The sequence below is a fragment of the Coffea arabica genome, chromosome 3e, assembly GCF_036785885.1.
Source record: "Coffea arabica cultivar ET-39 chromosome 3e, Coffea Arabica ET-39 HiFi, whole genome shotgun sequence".
NCBI lineage: Eukaryota > Viridiplantae > Streptophyta > Magnoliopsida > Gentianales > Rubiaceae > Coffea > Coffea arabica.
The window spans coordinates 46824248-46841615 of record NC_092315.1 but is presented as its reverse complement, the minus strand read 5'-3'; the positions used below and the strand labels follow the sequence as shown (position 1 = coordinate 46841615).

Genomic DNA, 17368 nt, shown 5'->3' with positions numbered 1-17368 from the left:
CAAGCAAGGGGTTCGTAACTGAGAGTAAGCAGAGGAGAAACTAAGAGAAAAGGGAAGAACTTTGCGGCTGAGGTTGTAAGAAAGCTACGGCAAGGTTTCTCCATCAAAGCCTGGGCTGATTCTTCATCAAACTCAAGCTGAGGCTTCAGATCCAAAGGCGGTGAATAGGTAGTCTTCAATCTTTTCTTTTTTTTTTCTTTCTTGTCCACTTCCATTCCATATGAAACCTGGTCTGCGTAACCAGAGATTCTGGGCTCTTACTCATGCTTAAATGTTGAAATACTGTGTCTTGATTGCTAGAGTAAAGTTTGGTACTTGTTTGAATCTCTTGACATGAAAACCCCGAAATTCATAGCCTGTGAATGTAGCCGAAAGATGAGAGACAGCATGCTGTTTTCTTGCGTTCACTTGCATTTCACAGGCTGAAGTTGTTTCTTTTCTTCGCAGTTTACCTATATTCATAGCCATGTCTGAAGGTGTTGCTTTTGTCATCATTTGGTTTCTAAAATTTGTTTTAACCCAAGAGCCATCTGTCCTTTGTAGCGTTTCATCCAACACTTTCGGTTTCATGTCTGGGTTTGTATTTGAGGAAGTTTGAGTTATACTTCTGTTTTGGTTAAGAAATTTGTGGGCTTCACTTGGGTTTTGGGGGATAAGAACGTGGGGGTTTGTGTGAGTTTGATTGATGGGTTTTTATTTGAATAGCTGTCTATATGGAATAAGCTGCAAATTCGCAGCAGAAGGTGCTTGCAGAGAAACTCTTGCTGCATTTTTTTTTCTCTTTTTTTTTTTTTTCTTTTGGTGGCGGTCAGACCCGATTTGCATGTTCTTGTCCTGAAAATTTTGTTTACCAGATTTGGGGTAGTTGATGTTCTTGCTAGATGGTTTGTTTCTTGTTAAGATGGCATGCCATGGTTTTCCTTCCTTCCCTGTATTGATTGTGCAATAAATCTGAGTGATAACATAGCTGAAAATTTACGGAATTCTCAAAGCATTAGAAGTTGCAGACAGTTTTTTGCCATTACAGAAGTGTTTTCCCCATTTTGTTGTCGTATGTCCTGTTGGGTTTCCGTTGTTGAATCTTCAGCAAACGTTGCATTAGAGTTTGGCATGTTAATGGTTTGAGTCTTGTGGATTTAGTAGACAGGCTTACATGTTTCTTTTGAGTTCATGTTCATGGCTGTCTTCCTGCGCATATAGAAGCTGAAACATTGCAGAAATGAACCCATGAATGAGTTCAAGTTTGCTAGTTTCATAGCTTTCTTTCGTTTGCATGTTAAAGTTCTGTCTCAAATTTTCCTGAGCTACGTGGGCTGCTAAATGGTTTCAGTTGCAGAATGTTTTCTTCGTGGTTGCTGCATTTTATGTTCTTCGTGTTTTATGCTCAGAATAATATTGATCCGACTTTCTGGGTAAGCATAAAGACAGACGAAGCAGTAAGAGAGAAAGACAGACGAAGCACGCACGAAACACAATGGTGGCTGTGAAGAAATGGATTAAGGATGGAAGATTTGCGCTTGCAATGCTAATCGTGCAACTTATCAGTGGCGTACTACAAATTCTGGCTAGAGTAATATTCAGTCAAGGAGCCTTTGTTTATGCTTACTTGTTTTATCGACATGTTGTAGGTGCAATTTGTACTGCTCCTCCTGCCCTCTACCGCGAAAGGTTGATAAGTCTGTCTTACGTATTTTGAATATTTTTTCAATATTTGGTGGCCCTCTTTATCCATTTTGTAGAATTGTACAGTAATTTAAATCATCCTTTGCTATAGTGTGATTATGCATGCTGTTAATTAATGGTTTCTAATGTAGAGATGGTGGAAAGAAGTTGAGTTGGCGCATTTTCTTCTGGCTCTTCGTGGATGGATTAACCGGGTATTCCATTTTTCCTCCTTTTGTGCACGATATGGCATTTAGTGAAGTAGCACTTTTAATTTTTTTTTTTTAATTTCTAGTAGGGTAGCATTTTTATTTTTATTTGTTTGGCCAATCCAACAGATTGTTAACTCGGGTAATTAGGTTTGATGAGAATAAACAAAAAAAAAAAAAAAAAAAAACTTAAGATGTATTATTTGTCGGTATTTAGATATAGAAAATTAAACATGGTTTGATTGTTTATTGTCTTCTCAGCCATCATTCAAGCCAACACCACTAAGAATTGAAAGTTTATACTTTTTGGATTAATTACTAGTACCGCTCTTTTCTATGACATGTTAATTTGTCATGGTTCAGGATTACTTAAAATTGAATTCTGTAACAGTTGAGGATTAATACTTAAAATCGAATTCTTGATATTGATTGATATTTTACACTCAAACACAAAACATAAAACCACGGCCAAAATGGCAGCTGCCTGTACTAGAGTGTTGAGGGCATTAGTGTCCGAATGTATTGCTTTGTGTTTTTGTGTTCAGGATGACCATTGCGTTGGGACTTTTTTGTTACGGCCTAGCAGACACCACTGCGACGTATGCAACAAACTTCCTTACCCTCATTCCTGTGGTCACCTTTCTCTTGTCCGTAATTCTAAGGTAGTCATGATCATCTCCTTAGTCTTTTGAACATCTTGTTTTTTTCATCTTATATCTGTGCTTTAAAAAAAAAAAAAATCTATTCCAACACATTCTAAATATAAATTGTTTGAATCTACTTCCAATTGAATTTTTCAGAGTGGAAAAATTGCAGCTACATACCATAGTTGGCAAGATGAAGACTTTGAGTGCAATACTGTGTCTTGTTGGCGCACTGGTTATTGCTTTGTATAAAGGGAAAGCCTTCCACATCATCCACAGCAGTAGGGAGCAACATATCGTAATGGAAAAGGTCAAGCCTCATAACTGGACTCGTGGAACCATATTTCTAATTGGCAGCTGCTTATCTAATGCTTTATGGTTCATATCACAGGTATTCACTGTCTTCAGTAGATTCTATGTTTCGTTCTTTATCTAAGTTGGGACTTGAAATTAGTTAGTATAGAAACTACATTGTATTTGTTTCACTTCTCTGCAACCTCACAAATAATAATAATTTGGTTCACATACCTGATTATTTCTTAAAATTGATGTTTGATAGGGAAAGTTATTCGAACTATATCCTTATAAGTTTTGGGCAACGTTTTATACTTGCACCATTGCCTCAGTGCAACAAGCAATTATAGGGTTGTGCATCGACAGATCCAAGGAAGCTTGGCAATTGGGATGGAATCTACAGTTGTTTACAATCTTTTTCTCGGTAATAATCTCAAGTTTTACTCCAAAATTCTCTCTTTTTAAATACAAATAATTTTTTCTCGGTAATAGTCGAGACTTTTACTCTAAAATTCTTTCTTTTTAAATATAAAAAAAGTATGTCAATATGAATTAATTTGGTGTTAAAAGTTTGAATATGAAAAATAGTATGTCAATATCAATTAATTTGGTGTTAAAAATTTGAATATGAAAAAAATGATAGGTGTGGTATTAAAATCGATCATTTCAGGGAGTTTTGGCTACGGCTTTATCTTTTTGCGTGATTTCTTGGGCTGTAGCAGAACGAGGGCCTACTTATCCCGCGATGTTCACTCCACTGCGTCTGCTTTCTGTGACAATTGGAGAAGTTGTCTTCCTCAACGAAGCATTGAGTGTTGGAGGGTAAACATTGATTTATAGTATTGGAGCACATCTTTATTATTAATCGCATGTGAAAGTTTAACTTTTTTAGAATTAATTGGTAATTATTATTTTTGCAGCTTACTTGGTATGTGTTTTATGATCGTTGGTATATATTCTTTCCTATTGGCAAAGAATAAGGAGATGAAAATCAAGACAACAAATGCTGGATCAGAAAGTCAATCTGTAGAGCCTACACTTGAATCAATATAGACTAAAAGATGGACACCGTGCTTGCAAGCGGTGAGAAATTAAAATGATGCCCAAGCACAGTGAGAAATTAAAATGATGTCCAAAAGCGGTTCTTAAAAATGTATTTTATAATTTAATTTTTTTTTTGCATAATCAATGAAATTAAGTTGTTATATCTAAATACACAAAATCGATAGGGCACCAAAAGTTAGTCAAGTATAGATATATATTCTGTTGCATGGTTCTCAAATGTGTTACTAAACTGGGCTAATAAAAGGAAGGCCAATATTATAATAATATACCAAAACTTGGCTAATAAAAATAAGCAAAAAGATTTAGCTGATTAAATTTGCTCATTTTGTTTTTACATTCGCTTGAGAATTTTCATGATAGATGATACTTGGTCATCCAAACACCACCGTTGCCTACAATAAAAGAAAACAATCAGGAATAGTGGGGTTAATAAAAAAATCACTTGAATGATATTTATTTAATTAATTACAATATATAGATATGCATTATATATGTGGAGACCATGACTATAGGCATATAGTATTTGGAGTTATTAAAATTGTTACTGCACTGGTATAATTGAAATGGAAATATAATAATTACGCATATGCACTAAATTTTTATTAGCTCTAGGCTCCTATGGTGCTCTTTCTCGGTATTTTTTTTCTTTTTAAAGGGAGAAAAAGAGGAAGAGGAGGAGGATTTTGGTGAAATGATAAAATTGTCCCTATTAATTCGTATACATCTTATGTAGTGTTAATGATAAGATCTCGGTAGGTTGATTAAATATTGACACGAAAAAAAAAAAAGAAAAATTAGAATGGGTTAGATGAGTTTCTAAGTACAATTTGGTAATCTGCGGTGCACGTAATTTATTGCTATAATTCTTTAGTTCCCTTGAAAACTATTTTAGGGTATTCACTTGTACATTTACCAGAATTTAACTTGACACCGCAAAAGCTTAAACTAAACAATGAGTTCTATCGTGCTTGGCCATTAAAATTTGTGCTGATTCTTTTGCGTGATTGCTGTTGATAATTAGGTCCGATTCAACAACAGAAATGTAGCTCCTCTCTTTACAACGGGTCCAATTGGGAAAGGATAATGCCGTGGCCAGACATGGTACTCATGGCCTCTGAATACAATATTTGTCTAACATCTCGAGACCAAGCGAATACAATACGTGACTTTCTGAAATTAATTCTGGATTTGGTGTAATCTTGATTGCTGGAAATTGTTACTGGGGTTGGCTTGGTTTATGCTTATGCAGAATTTTCCCCCTTTTTTTTTTCTCCTTGAAAAAACAGTGCGCAAGTAGAATTTCTCAAAAGTAATAGTTGGATTAAAACATTTCAGCAATGGAAAATGGAAAAGAAAAAACATTTGTCTACACAGGTACTCTGATAACATGTTATGTCAGACTAGTACTACTATTTATTTCTACTTCACAATAGGAAATAAGGACTGATCCACAATTTGAAGGTCCACAATAAGAAGACATTTCTGTCGATGAACCCTTTCACGAGTACGTTGCTACTCTATTACTAGAGTTTGTAATTCCTATAGTATTCATGAATGACATAAAATCCCTCGGTTTTTACACCAAGACAAGTACTATCAGTTCATAAATTCACAAGTATGTTGGGCAGCATTACTGGAGATTATGATTCCTATCGATTCATGCACATATAACGTTCTGTGTTTCTACATTTATTGAGAATTTTACGTTAGTTCGATGATGCGAATGAGCAAGCTGGCCATGATGTTTACGTAGACTCTGTGAAGGTTCCATAAGGACCAGTGACACGTGCATGAGTTAAGAGGTTCAAAGAGTCCCTTCAAGCCTTAGTTCATGCCGTACAAGTTCAAGAAAAACCGTGCTCAAGCATTGAAGGAATTGACTTGGAGAATTCTTGCAAGCCTACCAAGATGTTGCTAACAATTGAAGATGCAAGTGATCAAGCTTCAATGTCGGATTGGACCTTAATAAATTAGCTTCAATGACTTGGAGCAATGTTTATTTTATTTTTTTGATAGAAAGCAAAACTTTCATTTATTAAACAACAGACTCCATGATTTTCGGTCTCTATTTTGTTGGTGATTCAGTTGCCTCATTTGCGCTGGAGTGTATTTGAGCTGTGCGTTGTTCAGTTTTATTAGTGCTTCTTTTCTGCTCATGGATTTTTCGTGTTCCTTCAAATTAGTGGCCTGAGTTTAGCTGTAGTTGTTGTTGCGCCTTGATTGCATCGGTACGATACGCGGCCGGCCGTTGTCGCGGCAAGTGCGCCTTGGTATAAGCTCCAAAATGTTGACACTAATGACTAGAAATAGTGTATTATTGCATTCGTTTCGTAGATTGATCGAGTCATGTATCTTCGTCTTCCTATGAACAATTAGATATGAGTTAATGTAAATTAGTGAGATCAGAGGAGTGTGAAAACTGCGGTAGATGAACGAATCAGGTATTATTTTTTCCATCTACTTAAAAAAAAGGGTTCCGGAAGTTAGTTTTTTTTTCCTCCAAAAATTTATTTAATTTAGAAAAATCTAAATAAGGGATATAATAATTGTAATTATATACGTCCGTGTATGAACGCTAGTTAGAATGATCTAAATTTTTTATAATCTCAAATTTTTTTTTTTCATTTTAAGGTATGGCTATCTAAGAAATGATCGTGCTTAAAAACACTGGAGTAAGGCTATATGGTTTTATTTTAAAAATTTCTGCGGTTAATTAAGTAGTATGCAGTTTGGGTCTTCGGGAGTTGGTAAAGAATAGCTTCGTTGCAAAATGTTGAATTTAAAAGGAGCAGGACATAGGCTAGCAAGTAGTATTAGACTATTAAAAGGGACAGGGGTATGTTTGGTGTCGGGTTAGGAGAAATAAAAGTATCTACATGGACCTTAAGTAGTGAGAGTTGACGGAGGGTCAACTACGGTAATTTCTGATCAAGCGAGGAGAATGGCTCCTGAGAGCCCATGTATCCTACCTTGTGCTGTTATACGCTTTCCTAAGTGTTGAACTTTAATACTTGCTACTTGCTTTATTTGACTGCATGTTTTGGGGCACCATTGAGCTTTAGCTCACCCCACGATATTTGTTTTCCTTAACAGGTTTTGGCATTCGGAAGTTTTGAAGTCTGCTTTTAGCTTTTGTAACTGTTGTGTTGAATCGACTATATATCTTTTATTTTGGGTTGCCACTTGAAGTTGGAAAAGTGTAAACTCTAATTCTGGTATCTGGTTTGTATGTATATATTTGCGTTGTATGAGTTTATATGTTTTTGTGATGGTATGACTTTACTCCTTGTAAATAACGCGTGAGGTATTTAAGAGTCGACGATTGGCTATCTTGAAGATGCTGTTATCTCTGAAGTTAATGTGGATTTCGTCATCAGCCTATTTGGAAGGAAACGGTGTTGCAATAGCTTAGGTTATTCTTCGGAAGGATTTGGACTAGATTGCTTGCGTGAGTCCTGGCGAGAGTTAGGCAGGCGACCCGCCAACCCTCTGGTTCGCCTTAGGGAGAAGTGGGGCCGCCACAATATTATTGACTATGCAAATAAGGAATGAAAATTCGGTGATTGAGGGTTCTACTCTGAGTTTTGAGGAGCAAAAGAGTCTTTCAAACTTTTGGCTTAAAAGATTTGCAATTGATACCAAGAATAATCAACTAAATTGTTGACCTTGGTCGATCAATCCTTGGTTTTGATGATTAACAAACCAAAATGTAGATTTGGGCTAATGTTTTTATGTGAGCAATTTGTTAGAACAGATTCTTGTGGCACAAAAGAAGAAGCAAAAACAGGACACTCATGTCGGACGTCCGAAAGGAAGCTATCGGACGTCCGAAAGGATGAAGAACATCAAGAAGGAAACTCTGTCGGACGCTCGTGAGGAAGCATCGGACGTCCGGAAGGATCGGACGCACGCCTCGGACGCACATCGATCGCATCGGACGTCCGAGAAATTTCGCAAAGATTTGATGACTCTCTGACGACGTTCGGACGCAGGGTTCGGACGCAGGGTTCGGATGTCCGACAGGTGGTTTGGACACAGGGTTCGGACGTCCGACAGGCCAACGGCTAGTTTTGACAGCATTTAATATTTGACCGTTGGAGAGCCTTTTGGAGCCATTTCTCACCTTCTATAAACACCCCAAAGCACAAGAAGACACTAGACTTTTGCCAACACAAAATACAAGCTTACAAGTGAGATTTTTGAGTAGAAAGATTCTTTGTTGGTTGTATAAGGGGTTGGGGAAGTTGGGTTGTGAGGTTGCTCAAGTGAAGGTTATTCTCTAGGAGGAGTAAAACCTTGGTGAAGGTGAACCTATCACTTGAAGTGGTAAAACCTTGGTGAAGGTTGCCTCATTTGTATAAAATAGTTCTTAATTGGGTGAGTGATCTTTCAAGTGTAGGTTGTTGAGGGTTAACTAGAATTGTTGTAAAACTCCTTGGCTCAACCAAAGTGTGTTTGGGGTGAGGAAGGAGTGAGCCTTCACTTGTACATCTTGGTTAGCATCGCCATCAATTGAAGAGGCTATTGGTTTGATATTTGGTTTGCATTTCTTATCCTTTATCTTTAATTAAGTTTTCTTTATTGTGCTTAAATTTGATATATCTTTGTGCATCATTGTGAATTTGTTTGTACTCATTGGGTTGCACCGGGCACTTACATAAATTACTCAAATATCTCATTTTTAACTAAAAAGGTTGCAAAATTATATAAAATACAAAAAAAAAAAGGAACTTTAGGGTGCGTTTCATAAAAGTGAAGAATATAAAATCTGAAGTTTGAATTCATTAAATTATTGAATTGTTAAATATTAAATCAAATAAATTTGAATGTATATTACATTCATTAATAAGTAATTAGCTTATCACTTATTTTTGGAAACAAGTTTTGCCTAGGAAATTCAGTGCTAAATAATTAATTCAGATGTTTAATTTTTATTATCAAACGCATCTTAACATATTAAGATTTGAATCCATTAAATTTAAATGTTGAATTGGGTTATCAAATGGGATGTTAATAACCCTTTTGGTCAAACGGATGAGCTCTTGCTTGCTTTTATGCTTGGCCTATAAAGGAAGAATGGGGGACTTTGAAATAGATAAATAAAAAATAAAAGAAAGTAACATGCTAGAGATACCTTGTAACAAAATGTTCCAATTTCTTTTTGCTTGTGCAATGCACACCCTCTCAATCTATAAGACTCATACACCAATGAAAAAAAAAATAACTTTTTCGATAAATTAAAATGTTGACTTCATTCAATTGAAAAACCATAATATAATAGATTAAAGAAAATTAATTGCCCGATACTCAAAATTTAAAGGACTATCAATTTTTTTGTGTTCATGTGCATACTTGTGACTTGTTCATAGAATTTCAGTCTACATTCATTGGTTGCCACTAAATAAACTCAAACAACATTTAGTAATTATCAACCGTTTTATTTCAACTCGAATCAAATTCTCCCTTTTTCTTCTTTCTCTCATAATATTCGAAATTTCTTGAATTGAAAAAAAAGTCAACTCGATAAAAGCAACAAATTACAAATTTCTAGTTGCTTAACAAATTTACCATACTCTTGAACAAAAAAGAAATAATATTAGAACCCAAAAGAAAAAGCTATAAATAACTAATATTTCGTTCAATTAAACTCGTTTGCGTTCCTTACGTTACTGGCTTGTACGATGTGCTTCATGTATTGTACATATGCTGTGTTTAAACCAATGGATAGCTATTTCTTCTGGCAATGAGAATAGCTTCTGCCTTTTCCCCTGAAGCACCAGCAAACTTATCGTAGCTCAACAAGAAAAGGAGGTGCTACAAAAATTCAGAACTGGTGGGCTACTTTTTTTCTTTCTTCACTATTTGGAAATTACTAGCAAGTATCAAAATTTGGTTCCTTATTTTCACTTTTCTATCTCATATTCATTTTTTCTGATTATTAATTTTTTCTTGTATATAAATTGTTGTTCTTGCAGATGCTACCGGGGACTTGACATTTCCAAATAATACCCTCTATCCCATGAAGATTTATAGGTTCTCCTTTGGTCCTGTTGTTTTCTAAATTTTGTTTTGTGGATACCAATTGTTCGACGAAATGCCTATTTATTCTTCATACTCTGTGGTGTCATCGAACGTCATCCCACTTCAATTCTGCAACCTGAAAATCCAAAATGTGTCTGTTTTACGTCCATCCCTCGAATTTGTTCCTCGTAAATGTTCAACTTATCTGGCTTCGGGCTGCAACAAAAGCCAAGAATCATTTTACAAAGTGGGCGGTTGAGAGCTGGAAGCAGCAAGAATAGTAGTAATGTGGTTGCTGAGGAAAGTGCAGTGACAAGGGGTTTCGAGTGGGATGATGGTCAAGTAGAAGAGCTTGGAGAAATGGTGGAAGATGAGGAGGAGGGACCATTACCACGGGAAGGTGCAGCAATTTATAAGAGAAGTGCTTCGATATCCCATATAGAATATTGCACTATTTTGGAAAGGCTAGGACTGGGAAAGGTTTCATCTGGAAAGGCTATTTGACTAGGACTTTTAACAAGCCCAACAAGCCATATGGCCCAAGGTATTTTTTTCAATTCACAAGTCCATTTTGATTGACTCAATAGTGCCCAGTAGACATTTGATTTGTAAAGGCCTTTATTTAATATCATTAGAAGAACCAATCCGGCCCAAGTCTTTTCAGTTTAAAGCTCATTTTAGAAAAGTCCAAACATAAGCTTCACCGATTTGACTAGATCCGACCCCTTTGAAAAAGAACATGATCCGACCCGGTTAAGAAATGGGTCTCATTCTCCCCCAATTTCAGGAAAAAAAAAAATCAAATTTTCTGGTGAATGCAGTCCGACCGATTTGAAGCCTGTTTTATTTAAATCCAATTAATGATAATGTTGGTAAAATTAATGAGAAAAGATATGCAAATTAATGATAATGTATCGTTTTATTTTAACTGTGATATTTTGACTCGTTCTAAACATTTTCAACATGTTATCATTGATTTCAGAGTTTGAAATGCATCCAAAATTGAGAGTTTAAAGTGAATAATGAAAAAGTGATGCTTAAATTTAAGGTTGTAAAGTAGATTTAGCCTTTGAGAAAAATGAACGTATTTGCCGCTAATTTCCCATCTATATTTGTATAGTCGTTTGTTTGTAGAATGTTGAAGACACCCTTTAAGCATGATTTGGTGTCTTGCACGGTTTGTGCTCACAAGAGATTCATGAAAAGCTGTCCTATGTCCCAATAAATTGGAAACCGCCTTTGGCTTTCTTGCATGAAGCGAAAAGGTCGTCTCTCGCGTCTTGGATTGACCTTTTCTTAAATTATGTCTTGTTTTGTCGCTGAACCAAAATCTTTATTCTGTCAACTTTGGTATGAACCTGTAACTTTCAAAATAAATTCTGAACCACCCAATTGGAAGCTGATTCAGACAAATTAGAATTGGTAGGGACTGATGTTTTTCATGCACGAGTTAGATGAAAAACAAATACGTTTGAAAGATTGAAAGAGATCAGTGGCAATTTGAAGTCAGGCCTACGTTGTGCTAGTACAAAAAATCATGCAGCGGAAGATATTTGTATTTTGTAAACCAAGAATTTGTTGGTTAGATAGCACACAAACAAACAATGAACAAATATGATAAGTCGTGAGGCTATTTGAACATACTAGAAAAGGACGGAAAAGATCCCGAAGCCGGAAAACACACAGCTTGATAAGCTGGACTAATGAATATGAAGGCACAGGAGGATAAAGAAATTTATTCAACTAATTGATTCTCCTCAACTACAAACCTAGACTTAAGTCTTTAAATAGAGAAGCAAATGATAAAACCTATTTTGATTCTAATTCTTAAACAAAATTCAACTAGATTTTCAGAACAAACTATGACGCCAATTCTAATCTAATTACCAAATAAAAAATATACTTCTAAATATTGCTTGGTTTAATTATTCCAATATTGCTTCCCTTAGAATCAATCTTCCTCTTGCATTAAGTCCAACACAATCACAAACAATAATCTCCTTTGCAAATTGTGCTAATATCGGTTTGAATTCTTCATCTTCAAAAGTTTTTGTTGCTGTAATATTCCATGCACTTGGACAAATTTATCTCGCCGCTCAATTTTTCCTCAACTACAGTTTTTTGTTGCTATAATATTCCCCGCAACTGGACGAATTTATCTCGTCATTCAATTTTTCCTCAACTACAGTTTTTGTTGCTGAAAATTGCTCAGTTTTTTTTTTTCAACTATAGTTTTTGCTCAATTTTTTTCAACTATAGTTTAGTTTTTGTTGTTGTAATATTCCACACACTTGAACAAATTTATCTCGTCACTCAATTTTCCTCAACTACCAACCTAGGACTTCAAGTCCTTAAATAGAGAAACAAAATGATAAAACCTATTCTAATTCTAATTCTAATTCTTAAACACAATTCAACTAGATTTTCTGAACAAACTATGACACCAATTCTAATCTAATTACCAAATAAAAAAATATAATTCTAAATATTGCTTGATTTAATTCTTCTAACATTGCCTCCCTTAAATCACGTTTTTTCTTGAATTTAATCCAACACAATCACTAAGAGTGATCTCCTTTGCAAATTTTCCTAATATCAATTTGAATTTTTCATCTTCAAAAGTTTTTGTTGTTTTAATATTGCACGGGCAAATTTATATTTGACTAGGTAAAATAATCCAAACCTCTGGATAAACTATTTTCATTCCATAATTTGATGTCAATTCATTGACAACTCGTCACTTTACGATTTTGGTGACCACAACTCAAGATTCTTCTCCTATCTTTGTCGCAACACCGCAATCAATCTGACAATTCTTCTGAACCAATCTTATGGTCCAATCTTTACCAATTGGATACTCCATGACGAAAATTGTGGTCCAACTCAATCAATTAATTTTTTTTTATTACAATTCTTATGCTCCAACTTTGACATCAGGAGACGCTCAAGACTAAACTCGTGGTTGGGACAAATTTTCAATGTTCATAAGCACCCCAAGATCAATTTTTTGAAGTTAGGGCTCTGATACCAGATGTAGAATCCAAAATTTTGATCAAAAAATATATAGGCGATAAATTTCATAATACCAACTATTATATATTAATCACACACTAAAATAACAAGACCATCAAATTTTACTCTCCTCAGCTGACAATAACAATAAAACTCTCTATTTATTAATTAGATGATTTGGTAGTGTTACAACAACAAAAAATTTTCTAATAAAATACTAATTTCCAAAGAATAAAACTACTCTAACTTAATCCCAATAAAATTACCACAATTTTAACTTAACTAAAACACCGTTAAATAATAATATAGAATTTTTTTTTGACTTGATTTAACATGCCAACACCTTACCATTGTTGACAAGAGAAAGGTGTACTATAGGAATGAGGGTAATGAAGTTGGTTGTGTATGTCACTGTTATATCCCCTAGGATGTAGTAAGAGAGTTCCATGGCCATGGATATCCTGAACACGTATAGCAGATTGTTGTAGAAAGCAATTAATGGAAGGCAAAAATCCTTGGAAATGGCGATACCTAAATTCATGCATATTTTTGGGGCATTGATGCCCAACCAATCCATGCTTAATTATAAGCTGCTGCTATTTCGGCAGTGGCCTTATTTTTAGAGTGTCAAAATTATCAATCAATGTAAAGAATGTGGGTCGCTTGAATAGGTATCTATCACCGTCCGGGCAGGCAAATGCAAGCACAATGAGCAAATGTGGGCCATTTAAACAAGAAGACAGAGATCGTCATGAGTGGAATTGATTCAATTAAGACTATTCAAAGGCTTTCTTAAACAGTGTATAGTAAACTTCATTAATTAAAAATATTAAACATATAATCTTTTAATTAGAAGACAAAAATATATATCGTTATATGGTTGGAATCAGGTTACAGATGTTACAAGGCTCCTTTATTGAGGAATTGATGACTTACTAAAACTTCCTCATGTCACTTTAATGGGTTCACCGTTCACAAGACTGCCAAACAGCATGCACCGAGCAGGTCCTGGGACATAGGACAGTTTTTTCATGAATTCCTTGTGAACACAAATCGTGCGTTCAACATTCTATAAATAAACGACCATACGGGGCTGGGGGCAGTGACGGGCTGAGAGAGGAGGAGAAACAGCAAGCAAGGGTTCGTAACTGAGAGTAAGCAGAGGAGAAACTAAGAGAAAAGGGAAGAACTTTGCGGCTGAGGTTGTAAGAAAGCTACGGCAAGGTTTCTCCATCAAAGCCTGGGTTGATTCTTCATCAAACTCAAGCTGAGCTTCAGATCCAAAGGCGGTGAATAGGTAGTCTTCAATCTTTTCTTTTTTTTTTTTTTCTTTCTTGTCCACTTCCATTCCATATGAAACCTGGTCTGCGTAACCATTGATTCTGGGCTCTTACTCATGCTTAAATGTTGAAATACTGTGGCTTGATTGCTAGAGTAAAGTTTGGTACTTGTTTGAATCTCTTGACATGAAAACCCCGAAATTCATAGCCTGTGAATGTAGCCGAAAGATGAGAGACAGCATGCTGTTTTCTTGCGTTCACTTGCATTTCACAGGCTGAAGTTGTTTCTTTTCTTCGCTGTTTACCTATATTCCAGGCATAGCCATGTCTGAAGGTCTGCTTTTGTCATGACTAATATTTTTTAACTATTATTTTTTAACTTGTGTGTCTCTTAACAGGTCCAAATAGGCTCTTGCAAGTGAAAAAGGAACAGACATTTTTAGACATTGACGGTTTGGTAAGTGCTGTGGTGCTTTTTTTTTTTTTGGGGAAAATGTCACTTTTTATTGATTTGCAATATAACTTTACAATGGAGTTATAACTCCAGCTACATTTGGGACTCACCGGTGATTAATCATTATTCACTATGGGTCATTGTTAATAACTAAAACTTGACTATCTACAACTTCTGAAGCAATTACTATTCATTTGCAGATAAGCTAGTGACGAGTACCATTCTAGCTTTATAAATTCCAATGGCCGATTCGAAAAAGACGGCAATTGCTTTGAATTCAAATAATATCAAAGCACTAATAAATGAAGGTCATGGGGTCAAGGGCCTGTCTGAAATGGACCTTGAAATTCTGCCACAGGAATTCATTCAACCACTTGAAGAACGGTTCAATGTTGACAATACTTTGGAAGAATACGTACCCGTGATCGATATATCAAATTGGAGTGACCCTAACATTGAGAATATGGTGTGTGATGCAGCGGAGGAATGGGGATTGATCCGACTTGTTAATCATGGGATTTCTACTGAGGTACTTTCAAATTTAAGGAATGCAGCTCGTGAATTCTTTGAATGGCCACCAACTGAGAAATTGAAATATACCATAAACAACTCTCCAAGCAAAAATGTTTCTCTTCGAACAAGCTTTCTCCCAGAAATTGAGAAGATTCATGAGTGGCATGACAAACTTACATTTACATATGTTTCTGATGAAGAGGCCTTGGGGCTTTGGCCTCCAATTTGCAGGTATTATACATAGAATGGAAACTTTTCCTATATACTTTACCTCTTTGCCTCTCATGGTATTGGATTCTTGAACTTACTCATTTGGATTCCTTTACTTCAAAAAAAGTAAATTTCTAAATGATTTTTCATATAGATTTTACAATCACAATTTGGCAGTATATTATTAGATATTGCCCTAATAATTCTTATATAAAGTTGTCCTTTTTGTTGGGTTTCAGGAAAGAAGTGTTGGAATATATAAAATCATGCGAAGTACTTACTAAAAAGTTACTAAAAATCCTCCTGAAGCGGTTGAATGTGAAAGAGATTGAAGAAACAAAACACTCAATGCTTATGGGGACAAAAAGAGTCAATTTAAATTATTATCCAAAATGTCCCCAACCTGAGCTTGCTATTGGCATAGGCCGTCACTCCGACTCATCAACTATCACTATCCTTCCTCAAGGTGTGATCGGAGGTCTTTGGGTTCGGAAATCAGAAAGTGATCCGTGGATACATGTCGCTCCAATAAATGGAGCTTTAGTGATAAATGTTGGTGATGCTCTAGAAATCATGAGCAATGGGCGCTACAAGAGTATCGAGCATTTTGTGACTGTTAGTAAAAATCACAATAGGATTTCAATGCCATTTTTTGCAGGTCCAACACCTTGTGCAATTATCGGACCTTTTGAAGAAGTGCTTGAGAGCACCGGAGAAGAACCACTCTATAAAGAGTGTCTCTACTCGGAGTACGCAACACATTTTTACTCAAAAGCTCATCGTGGAAAAGACAAGATTCAATTTGTCCAGATATAAGATTATGTATTTTGATGTTATAGTGTTATAGGATGTTCGCATCCCATATTGAAAAATAAATCATGTAATTTATATTCCAAGAACACAAGGACCGTGAATTCAAGAGCTTGATAATACTAATGATTTTTAATAGTAACAATAACGAAGCAAACCTCTCAATTTGAAGCACGACCAACTTGTAGGTGAAAAATAATAGAATCAAGTTCTTGCTAAACAAACCACACCAAAAATACACACACACACACACACACAAAATACTCATTCTGAGTACCAAAATTTTACTTATCTAAGCAACCAAAAGAGTCTAAAAAACCAAAATTACCAAAAATAGAACATGGAATCACAGGAAAACATTAACTTTTGTTCCATCAATACTCATAATTAGAATTCTTGGGAGAGCCAATACAAATGTGCTGATTATATTCACGGGCAAAGGTTTCTTCCCACTGATTATAAGAATATTGCATTTGTCCATGCTGGTGATCCTGTTGTAGATACCAAAATTTTAATTTATCTTTATTTCATTTTATTTTTATTTTTATTGATAATTATTATCTATTTTTATTTATTAATCTAATGATTTTGTTTTTAGACATTTTTTAGCATTTTAGATACCAAATTTTTAATTTAGCTTTATCTATTATTATTTTCATTTTTATGGATTAAATGATAATTATTATTCATTTTGGCTCATTAGTATCTTAATTTTTATTTTTTTGACATTTTAGTATTAAAATTTGTCAGAAAAAGAAAATTGTTCACAAAAATATGCTTTATTTCACAGGCTGAAGTTGTTTCTTTTCTTCGCTGTTTACCTATATTCCAGGCATAGCCATGTCTGAAGGTCTGCTTTTGTCATCATTTGGTTTCTAAAATTTGTTTTAACCCAAGAGCCATCTGTCCTTTGTAGCGTTTCATCCAACACTTTCGGTTTCATGTCTGAGTTTGTATTTGAGGAAGTTTGAGTTATACTTCTGTTTTGGTTAAGAAATTTGTGGGCTTCACTTGGGTTTTGGGGGATAAGAACGTGGGGGTTTGTGTGAGTTTGATTGATGGGTTTTTATTTGAATAGCTGTCTATATGGAATAAGCTGCAAATTCGCAGCAGAAGGTGCTTGCAGAGAAGCTCTTGCTGCATTTTTTTTTTCTCTTTTTTTTTTTTTCTTTTGGTGGCGGTCAGACCCGATTT

General features: G+C 35.2%; 2 protein-coding genes and 1 long non-coding RNA gene across 3 annotated transcripts; all 3 read left to right on the top strand.

The window, feature by feature from the left end:
* The first annotated feature begins 1474 nt into the window (after positions 1-1474).
* On the top strand, positions 1475-3862 carry LOC113720331 (protein WALLS ARE THIN 1-like). Its single transcript, XM_072083958.1, has 6 exons — positions 1475-1668; positions 1815-1877; positions 2417-2533; positions 2672-2906; positions 3480-3631; positions 3730-3862. Exons 1-6 carry the CDS (start codon positions 1475-1477, stop codon positions 3860-3862), a joined length of 894 nt encoding a protein of 297 aa, XP_071940059.1.
* A 5683-nt stretch (positions 3863-9545) lies between these two features.
* Positions 9546-10045, top strand: LOC140038748 (uncharacterized). Its single transcript, XR_011842323.1, has 2 exons — positions 9546-9707; positions 9850-10045. It is a non-coding gene; the product is annotated as an uncharacterized lncRNA (long non-coding RNA).
* Positions 10046-14882: 4837 nt separating this feature from the next.
* On the top strand, positions 14883-16180 carry LOC113720227 (bi-functional coumaroyl CoA and feruloyl CoA ortho-hydroxylase F6H2-1-1-like). Its single transcript, XM_072083957.1, has 2 exons — positions 14883-15385; positions 15604-16180. Exons 1-2 carry the CDS (start codon positions 14883-14885, stop codon positions 16178-16180), a joined length of 1080 nt encoding a protein of 359 aa, XP_071940058.1.
* Positions 16181-17368: the final 1188 nt, after the last annotated feature.

Coding starts and splice junctions, on each gene's coding strand:
- LOC113720331 (XM_072083958.1), top strand. CDS start 1,475: ATGGTGGCTGTGAAGAAATGGATTAAGGATGGAAGATTTGCGCTTGCA. Junction 1,669..1,814: donor CCTGCCCTCTACCGCGAAAG/GTTGATAAGTCT, acceptor TTTCTAATGTAG/AGATGGTGGAAAGAAGTTGA. Junction 2,534..2,671: donor CTCTTGTCCGTAATTCTAAG/GTAGTCATGATC, acceptor TGAATTTTTCAG/AGTGGAAAAATTGCAGCTAC.
- LOC113720227 (XM_072083957.1), top strand. CDS start 14,883: ATGGCCGATTCGAAAAAGACGGCAATTGCTTTGAATTCAAATAATATC. Junction 15,386..15,603: donor CTTTGGCCTCCAATTTGCAG/GTATTATACATA, acceptor GTTGGGTTTCAG/GAAAGAAGTGTTGGAATATA.